The sequence below is a fragment of the Maylandia zebra genome, linkage group LG20, assembly GCF_041146795.1.
Source record: "Maylandia zebra isolate NMK-2024a linkage group LG20, Mzebra_GT3a, whole genome shotgun sequence".
NCBI lineage: Eukaryota > Metazoa > Chordata > Actinopteri > Cichliformes > Cichlidae > Maylandia > Maylandia zebra.
The window spans coordinates 34,570,189-34,582,510 of NC_135186.1; the positions used below are offsets into that span (position 1 = coordinate 34,570,189).

Sequence of the window (12,322 nt, forward strand, 5' to 3'; positions counted from 1 at the left end):
GAAAACATGCTGGAGCTGCTCAGAAGCTCCAAGTTCAGCTTCAGAGCTTCTCACTCTGAAGTAAAATGAGAAAGCACTTATTTATCACCTGTTCGTGGTGGAGCTAATATTTTCCATCCAGCGTTTTTTTTTCTTTTACATAAAACAAACGAATGAACAAACAATCCGCTCCTCTCGATCCGCACGCAGCAGTGCACATCCCAGTTCCCGTTTATTTCCTGAGATTTTGATCTCAGCTTGTACAGTTTTAATGAATGAAAAGTTGGTTGGGACCAAAGCTGTTACATTTTTAACTTTGAGTTGGGTTTAGTTGCAGTTACATTCCAGAGTGTTTCTTTTCTTTTCAGTTTACTTTTAGCGTTTTAGTATTTTTATTATTAGTGGCAGGGGCAGATGCAAGACGTTCAGGACAGATAAAGTACAAATATAACATTTGCAGCCTGGCAGTGTTGGAATGAAACATAATGTCCCGGAGGTGTTCTGTTAGATTTATGTCATGCAAGCGTGGGGGTGAGTCGGTGGTGTCAGTTCCTTCAAACTCCAGGAACTGCCTGCGCACTCCTGCCACATGATGAAATTTCTGAAGTGTTTCTTACAAGTTTACCCTTCCCTCTCCTCAGATGTATTTATTCACCTTCTGTGCCTCTAAACTTTTATTGGGGCTCTGCAGCCCCCTGGTGGTCTGTTGAGTTACTGCAGGAACACTACCTTTGAGACCCCTTCCAAAGGATCTACTGCCAGCATTACAATGCCAGATGCCACAGGACACCCCCAGAGGTCCTATGTCTGTGCCACACCATACCTGGAAAATGCCCCACACCTCCCCCACAGTGTAACTGAGCCACCAGATACCCTCACTGTAAAAGTCAGATCTGTCAAAGGGGCCCAGAGGCCAGTACATAGGAGTGGACCCAAGCAAAGACACCAAACAGAAACAGTGATTTACAAGTTTATAATAAACACAAAGATAGCAATGAAGGCACTCAAACAGAGGGCGAGTGTAGTTAGACTTGGGAGGAAGGAGTGAATACCAGGAGGTGAGAGGAATATTGATCTCGGGGGCTCACTGGTGGAGGTAGAGGTCATGAAGCCTTGGGGAGGAGAACTAAATGAGTGTCTGAAAGGTGAGTGGGTGAATGAGGTGCCAGCCTTATCTTCCTGATGATCCACAGGCGGGGGAAAATGGTATGTAGTTTTGAATCCGAGGATTAGACTGCAGAGACGTGAGGAGAATCTTGCCAATATGACCAGCGTCCAGGTAATTAAGCTGCAGGTGAGCAAAGCGGTGGTGCAAAGCATAAGCGAGAGCACAAGAAGCGCTGAGGCCTAGTTATCACCATGAGGGAGCTGACTGACTGGTGGAGAAATGATGGCAGTGCTGGTCTCCTAAAGTGCCTCAGTGATGTCAGGTGAGTAAGGTAAGGTGAGGAACTGAGAAGGCTGACACAGGTAAACACCGGCAGGCAGCGGAGAAACACCAGAAGCTCACTCGGATCCTAACAGGCTGAGGGTTTTCCGTTAAATTGTCACCTGTCCACATGTGAAAACGTGTGCTAAAAACAAGCCGACGCTCAAGCGTCAGGCTGTAAATCTGACACTGTCAAAGCTAAAATGCTAATGTTGAGGCTTCAAAATGCAGAGACAGCAATAGTGGCTACATCGATATTTAAGGTCGAGTCTGCAGATACAGATACTGTCCTGTGTGTCTCCACTCTCCCCCTCTGCACATGTCTGAACCATCTCAGCCTCAAGAACTTTGACTACAGATGCCACCACCTTACAGTCTCCTATCACTTTCAGACCGCACACTCTGCATAAGATATACTACACCTGGGTGCACCTTCTTCCTCTCTTATACCACTCATAGTCCTTAGATTTAGATCTCCTCCACCACCCTTTCTTCTCTCTCACTGCCTTCTAACATGACTTCCCCCTTTCCTCTTCCTTTGTTTTGGGCTAACAGTAGCACAGTTTTCCAATGAAAATGAATGCCTAATTCTAACCCTCCTAAACTTAACCTAATTGTAACCCTGACATTAAACCACTTTTTGAGCCTCAAAATGCATTTTATCCCCATAAATGACTGTTGGTCATCTACTAAAGGTTGGTCATCATGTCCTAACCAGTGAGAAACATTTGCTCAAAATAATTATTTTCTAAAAGCAGTTATCTTTTTAATATTAAAAACGTAGGTCACTAATTCAGTTTTCCATACTTGTGTTTATAGTGAGTGAATTATATTGATGGGGTGTGGTTCGGTCATGCAGGAGAACTTCAAGCCTTTGCACTAGTTTCTCCTCCCTGAAGCTTTTTCCAGCTGCAGGTTTGGTGCTGACAGCTTCAGGTTAAGCCACAGATCACTCAATCTTCACGAGAAATGTGGCGTCTGGGATGTGAATTAATCTGAGAGACTCCTCCAGGAACACGGTTACATGGTTAAAATGATGCGAGACACAGAGGGTAAATAGAAGAGGGAGAAAAAGCGACGGGGAAGGAAGAGAAGAGGTGAGAAAGATATGAAGGGAAGAAAGGAGTTAAAAAGAAGGAGAAGTGAAAGAGAGGGGGAGGATAAGAGGAAAGGAAGGAAGGAGGAAAGGAGAGAGGGCACAGGGGGAGAAGAGCGAGGGGACAAGGAGGAAAGTCAGAGAGAGAGGGAGGTAGAGATGGAGAGGGGAGGAATGGCAATCGGGGGGCGTGGTATTTGTCGTGACGTCACACAGAGCGGCAGCTTCTCCTTTTAAAGCCGCTGGTCCCTGACGGACTGACAGACTTTAAATACCGACTCCGCCGGGATCTCTGACAGCTCTGCGCAGCGGGACGCACTCTCCTCGGTCCGGACGCGCTCTTCCTCCTCGGATGGAGCTGCTGCTGCAATTCCTCCACAGTCTGCGTCGCCGCCGGGACTGAAGTCGTGAGCAGCTCCGGTTCTTTTTTCTTTTTTGATTATTTTTTAGGGGAATAATAGGACTGTTCTCGGTTCCGCCGTCCTCTCTGTCTTCCAGCAGGCCGCCGTCTCCTCCGTGACTCTCTGTTCCCATGCGATTCTTCAGACTCACATTCAAGTGTTTCGTGGATTGTTTTTGAGGTCGCTGTCCGATCGTCGGTGTAATTCCCTTTCTTTTATTTCTATTCTTATTTTATTTTTCAAATTAAACCCCTGTAATTCGAGACCCCCCCCCCCCATTTTTTTAAACAATAGACTTTCTGGATTTGTGACCTCCTTTTTAAAAAAAAATTAAAATAAAATAAAAACATTATTAAATCATCTGAAAAAGAGTTGGCGTCATAAATAAAAGACCACAGTCTGGATCCTCGGCGGCACAGAGGAAGAATCACGTTTCTTCTGGTTGTGAGTGAGGAAGAGTGAGAGGGGCCGAGGATAAAGGTCCTGACCCGCTGTCTCTGAGTGACTGTTGGTCTGTAACTGGCAGCTGGCTGGTTTAGTGGGAGTCTGAGAGGAGGTGAACACGAGGTGTGGAAAACTGAGACTGTGAGACTAAAAGGAGAAGAATAACTCAGTCTTTAAAGAGACAAAACCTTCAAAATAACAGCACGCTGAGGGGGACTGGTGTTTTACTGGTTTATGTGGTACCTGACTGGTTGCTTGGACTTGAGTTTTGGGGACTTCTAAAAATACAAAAAGCCAAATTAAAGGGAAAACACCACCCAGCCTTTGCTGACTGGTATCTGAGTGCTTTTTGGACTGAGAAACTGACTTTAAGGATTATAATCTGCAGGAATTAAAACACTCTAAAGTGGGAATCACAGCTGATTATTCCTTCTGGTATCTAACTGGTGTCTGGGTTTAGGAGTGATTTAAAAAGACTGAAATCTGAAGAAAATAAAGGGATTCTAAGTGGGAACCATTGCTGACTATTCCTACTGGTCTGACTGCTAGCCTGAGTGGGAACTGTGGGGAAACACCTGAACAGAAATAAGAGATATTGCAGACAAAACCTGCAGGAATTAAAGGGGATACAGAGGCTGAATATTTGGAGCACTTCCTGACTGGTTCCCATTCTGTGAATGATGGAGAAGCAGGCTCTTCCAGCCTCCTCCTGCTCTCTGGTTCTCCTGGAAGAGACCAAAAAGAGCCCCATAACTCTCTCTAATGGGGGCGGTGGCAGTGGTTATGCCCCTGCGGCCGCTAATGGCAGCCTCGTCCCGCTGACAGTGGCGGGGACAGGCGTCGCTGGTGGAGTGGTGGGCACTGCTTGTGTTGGACAGGACAAAAAAGGTGGTGTGGTCAACGGAGCGGGGCCTGGTTACCAGGAGCGGGAAACCTGGACGCGACAGATGGACTTCATCATGTCCTGCGTGGGCTTTGCTGTAGGACTCGGAAACGTGTGGCGGTTCCCCTACCTGTGCTACAAGAACGGAGGAGGTGAGATGCACCACACACACACACCTGTACGGGGCATGTGCACATCCTCACTTTACCTAATGGTTTCTGCAAGATTGCTGTGAGACAACCAGTGAGACAGACACTTTTTTACTGGTATCCACAAGCACAGATTCTTAGATTTGTGCTTGTGGATACAAACTGTCCAGTTTTCGTGCTCTTGGATGTGAACGGGAATGCTTATTTTAATTTTATAAGCAGATCTTTTCCACAGCTTCACGTTTGTGTACATGGGTGTGAAGATTTTCCACTTTTAAAAGTTCACATTCGAAGGCTGGACACCACCAGACATTTTTTAGGGATTAAAACACACATGCTGCATGTTTGAAGCTGTACAAAGAAGATAAATAATAGCTTAAGAGAAAAATGAAAGCTTTAAAGTCTTTTCACTTTAGAAATGAGGTGGGCCAGCATTATCCCACTCCCCAAAATGACTCCTCCTCTGTGTTTGTGCTGATGTCAGAGAACATCCAGAATTTTATCCTCCTCACAGGTCAGTGTAGGTTTCAGTTCACCTTCAGGTGAGTCCAGGACAGAACAGGAAGTTCAGTCTAACTGTGGCGTGGCGCTGGAGCTGAAAAACATCAAAAATAAACTTTTCCTTTCCGAACTTTTCCTTATGTCAGTCAAACCAGCTGTTTGAATCTCAGATTATTTTACTGAATAATTAAATTTGTAGCTGATGGGGGAGGAGCTAAAATACCAGGGGGCGTGGTTTGCTGTAGAGAGGCTTGGACTCAGTTTCTCAGTGACATAATTGGCTGCATGTGTTTGGATGGTGGCAGCGACATGTGTGTTATTGATCAGAGTGACAGCAGCAGGTTCAGCCGATCAGCTTCCAGCACAGTAACGTGTGTGTGTGTGTGTGTGTGTGTGTGTGTGTGTGTGTGTGTGTGTGTGTGTGTGTGTGTGTGTGTGTGTGTGTGTGTGTGTGTGTGTGTGTGTGTGTGTGTGTGTGAAAAGAACCACAGCAGGCATAGAGGGAGATACTGTTACTGCACGTGATGCCTTTTACCATATATAATACAACTGTGTGTGTGTGTGTGAGTGTCTCGAGTTAACTGACTTTTATTGAGCCTGATGCTCCTGCACGCTGCTGCAGGGTACATTGTAAACGTGAGGCTGGGCATGGACGCCTGCGTGCACGTTGTCACCTTCTCTCCAGTTTGAAGAGACTCAGTGAAATGTAGGAAAGCAAGACTTATATTCAAAGGAACTTTATTTCAAAAGAAAGGAATTAGCATCACAGGAGAAATGATTCAAAAACATGGATAAACCCAGGAATCTCCAAGCCTCACATCCAGTGGTGGTTACAGTTACACATCTGCACTGGTATTTAAATACCAGGACTGTCTGTCGATAATCTTAAAAGAAATCTAGTTGCTTTGAGCTCAGGCGCTTTAAAATTCAGCAAATCCTCAAATTTTAGACGCATTAATCAATAATCTAAACGTATATCAATAAAGTCACAAAAAGTTTGTAAAGCTTCGTTTTCTGTTTTGTTTGATCATAGATTTATAAATTGATTACAATTGATTACTTTATTTTTAAGTCACTCCAAACTGAATTCTTTTGGGCTCGTTGGACACTTACAGATGTGGTTTTAGGCGTTTTTCTCCCAGTTTAATTAAAAACTATTTAATTCAAATGAAGGTTTTTTGGGAGTAGAGGAGGTGTCAGCAGGTGGATTCATCACCTCTGTTTGTTCTGTCAAAGCTGAACTTTAGCAGCAGAGAAAGAAAGGAGAAAAAAGTTGGATCCTTTCACCTGCAAAGGTCTCGTTCACACAGTCGACCAGTCTGAGCTGGACGGAGAGGAGGAGAGACGGGAAAGGTCTGAATGTTCGCAGAGAGGAGGAGGTCAGGCTTAAATCACAGAGAGCGAAGAGAAGAAGTTCAGCTCTCACATTGCAGACCGTCGTCATGTGACTCTGTAAAGGTCACCTGCTTCACATCTGAAACCAAAGTTAAAGGATCATTCTGGCGCTTTTTCAGCCTTGTCAGCAGCCTCAGTTATTGCCTTCGTCTTTGAGAGACGACTGTGTGTTAACAACTGTTTAATGGAAGCCACAGGGTTCAACAGAAGACTGTAAAAGCTGTGTAATGATTAAAAACACCAGGTAGAACATCTCAGAGCTGATTAGGTTAATTAGTAACATGATTGTTAATGAAAAAAAGCATTCCAGAGACACTCTAAGCAGGACCTGTTAGGTTTTTATTTCCAGCTCATTTTAACATTTTAACTGCTAGAGTAGCTTTGTGTGACTCACTGCTCAAAATCATCCTTCTTTGCCTTATACTGGTCCTTGTCACACTCCCTGGTTTAGCTCCTCTCCCTTTTAGGCTAACTTTCTTTCTTCTGACTTTTGCAATCAGGAAACGAGAGAAAATGGCAAACAATAGCTTAAAAAGGGAATGTGCGAGTCTAAGAAGACTGTCAAAAAGGCCACGAAACCAAATGTTGTTCAGCAAGTCAGCAGAGAAAGATAAATTACATTCATTTGTCCTAAGAAAACACAAAAAGCCAAACCTGTCACCTCCATAGATGGTTTATTTTGTAGGATGCATTAAAATTTCAGATGACGTCTCCACATTTAGTTTGTTTCACTCTGTGTGTAAACCTGGTGACTTTGTGCACCTTCAGCTGATTATTGTAACTTGCATGCAAATCACGGTGTAGCATTTCATATCAGAACACGAGGTAAACGCACTGCACACACGCTCCATCGCGTTTGGTCTGAACGCATCATTCCTGTGTTTAGTCGCTGACTCTGATTTAAGATGTGCAATCAGCACTTTATGCACACGTTGCACCTCTGAGACGTCCCCATCAGGCGGACATGTGATCAGTGTTGAAGCTGAATCTTGAAAACTGTAAAGACCTGATTTTCCTAAAGGTTGTTTTCTCCACAAGAAGGGAGGGGCCATGCAATCACTTCTGTCTGCTCGTTTGTTCGTTCACAGTCTAACATCCACAGTTTTCAAGATATCACGGTTAAATTTTCTATGAGCTATCAATAACAGCTCGAGCAGATTTAATTTGGGTGTAAATCTGGTCAAGGCCAACATAAAACTTTATATTACCCATAATGTTTTATGGATCATCTTCAAACTTCACAACAAGACCTCGGGAGGCGATTTTGCAAACATCCCACACTGCATGAACAGACAATAAAATGTCAAGTTTTTACAGTTTATAGAAGGATTTTAGCCAATTCTGCTTCAATCAAATAGGTAATAATAATAAAATAAAGTTTCATGGTTCACATGAATTAGGAAACAGCTTTAGTTTCTATTGGATCATCTCGACACTTTAAATCAATACATCAGCCATTGATCGGCATAAACGCTTTCTTTGATCGGATTATTTTGTTAATCCTTGTAATGTCCTCGGGATTCCCATACACTTGTTTGCCATACACCTGGGGTCATTTTTGACCCGAGGACACACAAGGGTATACACCATTATAAGACACAAAAAGATTAACGTGCTACACTAGATTTCCATTTTACCGATGCTGACATCGGCCCTCGCCATTCACGCTCTCTTAGTGCTCTTGTGTCATTTCTGTAAACCGGACGGTCTTGTAATGTTATTGCATATTCACGATCAATCAGCCGAATCGCTCATTGTTGTAACTTGTCTATGGGAAAATGCGCACATGCAGTATTTTGTGTTAGTGCGTGACACTCCCTGCAAACATGTGCAGCTCTCCTTTTTTTGTTTGAAATATTTGTTGCTGTTTATTCCTCCTGTTAATCTTTAACAGTATCTGGTTAAATTATTCATTCAGCTTTACAGTCTGGTCTGTAGCTGTTTTATCAATTTTTCCGCTTTATTCTTTTAAAGCTGTTCTGAGGAAGAAGGTTAAATATTCATAACTGATCTCGTCTCGATTTGCTGTTGCGTAGACTAAGCTGTAGACTAAGGCCAGGTTTTTGTAGCTACAGTATCCGGACGACCCATAAACGTGTCACATGCAGACAAACGCAAAGTTCCTGTTTCAAAAAGAGGTCGGCTAAAAAGACACTCGCTGATGTGCAGAATCGCTCATCCAGGAAGCTAACACACACGTTATGAATTAAATATTCCCAAATATCTTTGTGAGATACGTGTTTGAGTTTTACATCAGACAGACAAAATTTTATAAAACAATTGTTCGGCCAGCCTTTGGTTTTTTTTTTTTAAAAACACTGCTTCAAGATCTTGTTGTTGAGGGTTGAGGTTAGCTAGAGTTAGGTCAGTTTAAGATGACTGAAGGTGAAATGAGGTGAATCTTGGATGTTAAGAGGCTTGGCAAAGCATTAAATAGAATTTCTAGTACAGATAACGGTCACATGAGAAACTTTTAGCAAAAATGAGAAAACTCCTCATCCGAACGACCTCAAATATGGTAGTGAGCTCACCCTCGTCCCCAGAGAGAAACCTGCCTAGTTTAAAGTGGATCAGATGAACGGTCATCGAGTTAGACAAAAAGGGACAAATGGCAGTTTCCTCCATTATCAGTAAGGGAAAGTTTCTATATGTTAAATAAAAATGTTTTACAGGCTACTTTCTACTTTTATCTGAGTAAATGTTGTGTTTTACATCCTTCCTTTCACTCCTTTGTGTCCTTCCCTCATTCCCTCTGTCCTCTATCCTTTTCTGTCCTTTCTGTCTTCGTTGTCCAATAAATCCAAGTCACTTAGATTTATTATCCTGCAGAGCGTGTTCATGCTGCAGTCACCCTACCAAGGACACACACACACACACACACACACACACACACACACTATCATTCTCTGCTTCAGTGATTATAAAATGACCTGCAGCTCAGTTTCATCTTCACAGATCAGTTCTGTCCTTCAGATCGCTCGTCCGTCTGTGTGCGCCTCTTCTGTCTTTGAGAGGACCGGCTGTAGTTTAAAATATTCTCAGCGAGGACATTTTGTCCAAGCTGTTGTTTGTGAACGTTTGTGTGCATGAGAAGTGGATCATTTCAAGGTTCAGTTTGGTGATGAATATTATGACTTCCCTTTCTCTAATTCTTTCTGTAGAATTGAAAGGGTTAAGAAGAGGGTACCGGGATCCTTGAGGGGATTCTCCGAGTGCCTAAAGACTTACCAAAGGTCAGTGAAAATGTGCCAAGGGTCCTTGAAGGTGTTCCAGGGTACCATTGGGATCTTTCAAAGAATGACTTCTAGCTTCCACAGATCATTGAGGAGGATGCTGCGGATGTTATACGAGACATTTCAGTGTTTTAATTTTAGAAGGACATTGAGTTGAAGGCAGAAGACCTGGAAAGGTCAGTGAAAATGTTGCAGGAGTTCTTGATGGTTTTCTAAGGGTGCTGTTGATTTGAGACTCCATAAGTCCTAGAAATTCTCCCAGGGTTCAACCAAAGGCCTCCAATGGTGCTGCTGTGGTTTTTGGTGGTCCTGGGAGCATTTGCAAGGTTGGTTGAGATTATACTAGAACCTAAGAAAGATTTTTCTGGAACATTTAGGTTTTCCAAGGGTCCTGCAAAATGCAATTATTTGCTAATCATTTAAACTCTGTATATCTGATAAATAAACAACATATCAAATGCTGGAAAAGACCCTGGAATAATAAACAAACTGCATAATTAAGCTTGTTTGGAAACAGGGAGGTCAGCTGTTTATTTGACCATTCTCCAGTTACTGCAGTATTGATCTGCTCTGTAGTCAAGCAGTCTGATTGATCTGATCAGAAGTGATTGTTCCTGCTCTGCTTCATGTCTCCATGGGAACGTTTTTTTTGGTGAGGTGTCAGGGTCGGAAGTCAACGTTGGATACAGATTTTGTGTGCGGGTGTGTTTCCCTGCCAAATGTGACATCATCATCCCTCTCACCACGTGGACCTGAGATTAACAGGAGTGGCCTGTAATCTTTTAATCCTGTTGACAGAGCTTGCTCCTCCTCCTCCTCCTCTCCTCTCCTCTCCTCTCCTCTCCTCTCCTCTCCTCTCCTCTCCTCTCCTCTCCTCTCCTCTCCTCTCCTGGATTCAGGAGACAGACACCATCTCTACTTTTAAGATTAGACTTCAAACTTTCCTTTTTGCTAAAGCATATAGTTAGGGCTGGACCAGGTGACTCTGAGTCCTCCCTTAGTTATGCTGCTATAGGTGTAGGCTGCTGGGGGATTCCCATGATGCATTGGGTGTTTCTTCTTCAGTCTCTGTGTGTTTATACATTTATACACCTCTCTGTATTTAATCAATAGTTATTATGAATAATCTCTGGCTCTCTTCCACAATGTGTCCTTTGTCTCACCCCCACGGCAGATGACCGCCCCTCCCTCGTTCTGCCGGAGGTTTCTTCCTGTTAAAAGGGAGTTCTTCCTTCCTACTGTCACTAAGTGCTTGCTCATAGGGTGTCATATGATTGTTGATGATTTCTCCGTGCTATTGTAGAGTCTTTACAACTAAGCTTGATTAAGCTTTATAAACAAAACTGTATTGAATAGAATAGTTAAAATGTTCATGTTCACTTTTGAAGTGGTTGCAGATGGAGGGACTTTTAGGATGATCTTCTTTGAAGTCCTGAAACGTGCAAGTCAGAGTTTCCTGAAAGAAGTAGTAATCCTGAACATCCTGAACATTTCTTCAGGATGTTCCAAAGGCTCAACGTGGTCTTGATGGTCCAGTACAGAAATTACTTCCATCAGTGATGAGGACTTTTTATAATTTTTTTTATGAAACTCATATAAACCTCGATTTAGACACAGAATTGTTTGGTATTTGATTTCTACAATATTTTTCTTATTTTTTTACGGCCTTCAGCTGTTCGTTGAGTCATGTTATGGATCTTTCTCTCTGCTCAGTTAATGTGGGCGAGTCTAATTTCAGCCGAGCTGAGGTTAGAATTTGGCAGCTAGTGTTTGTGTGATGTCACTGAGGCTCCTGGCAAGTAGACAGGAACCTGTTATCTCACTGTGTGTGTAGTTTTATGCAATCAAAGTGACTGATGAGTCAATTAGCTGGAGGTTTGTATGTTTGATATCAGCTATAGAGAATTTTGAGCTAATTAATGATACTTGGACCAGGTACTACAAGGATAAAATCTATATTCCTATTTTAATGAACTGTTTCCATGTGAGCATGTATATTATATACTTTCACTAAGTCATGTGCAATTATTTAATAATAATCTATATCTTTCCCTCTTTTTGTATTAACTAGTTTAACCTCCAAACAAAATCTATAATAATAAGAAATGTCACAGTTGTGAAAGAGACCCAAAACATTTTTACCAGACGTGTTCAGGATGTTTCTATTGACAAACCAAACGTCGGCACTGATGTTTCACTGAAATGTTTCATGTATGTCAGAAATAAAAATATTTGATCAGTTGGTGTTTGCAGTTTGGAAAATCAGTTGAATTTAGGCTTATCTCTATTTGATTTTAGCCTGCTATAGTCACTCCCACTTCTCGTGTTACTGAGCCTTATTTAAGTAGCAAACATAATATCTGCACTCACACAATAATTGACCTTTTATCGGTGAGTTGGCAGATTGAATAACAGTTCATAAACCTGTAATGAGGCCGATTTGGATGATACTTAAGCTGCTTTCACACAGTTGCCCTTTCTCATACATGGCAGATAAGAGGAGATGGTCCACATCACTAATGGAAATGTTACAGTGAGCTGCTTGAGCAGACCAAGCTGAAGACGAGGCTGCCTCCTGGGCGCCTCCTGGGTGAGGTTTTCCGGGCATATCCCACCGAGAGGAGGCCCCCAGGCAGACCCAGGACACACCGGAGCGATTATATCTCTCGGCTGGCCTGGGAAACCCTGGACAAGCTGGATGGATGGAAGTTTAAATGTTTGTCTAAAAGGTCAACATAGCAGCAGACAATCACAGATTAAGAGTGTTGGAGTGTTTTTTCTCAGGTGTGTTAGTGAACAGTAGAGACACATA

General features: G+C 42.8%; 1 protein-coding gene across 2 annotated transcripts in view; it reads left to right on the forward strand.

The window, feature by feature from the left end:
* Nucleotides 1–2,756: 2,756 nt before the first annotated feature.
* The window catches only part of slc6a8 (solute carrier family 6 member 8), a 48,871-nt gene continuing 39,305 nt past the window's right edge, over nt 2,757–12,322 (forward strand). The window contains exons 1-2 of one of the 2 annotated variants that reach the window (XM_023152239.3): nt 4,303–4,384; nt 9,439–9,510. Coding sequence is in view for 1 of the 2 variants with exons in the window: in XM_004568184.4 (XP_004568241.1) it covers nt 4,027–4,384 (358 nt within the window). In the remaining variant the exon portion in view is untranslated. Of the gene's footprint in view, nt 4,385–9,438; nt 9,511–12,322 lie in introns of both variants that reach the window. The other variant, XM_004568184.4, reaches the window with a different exon arrangement.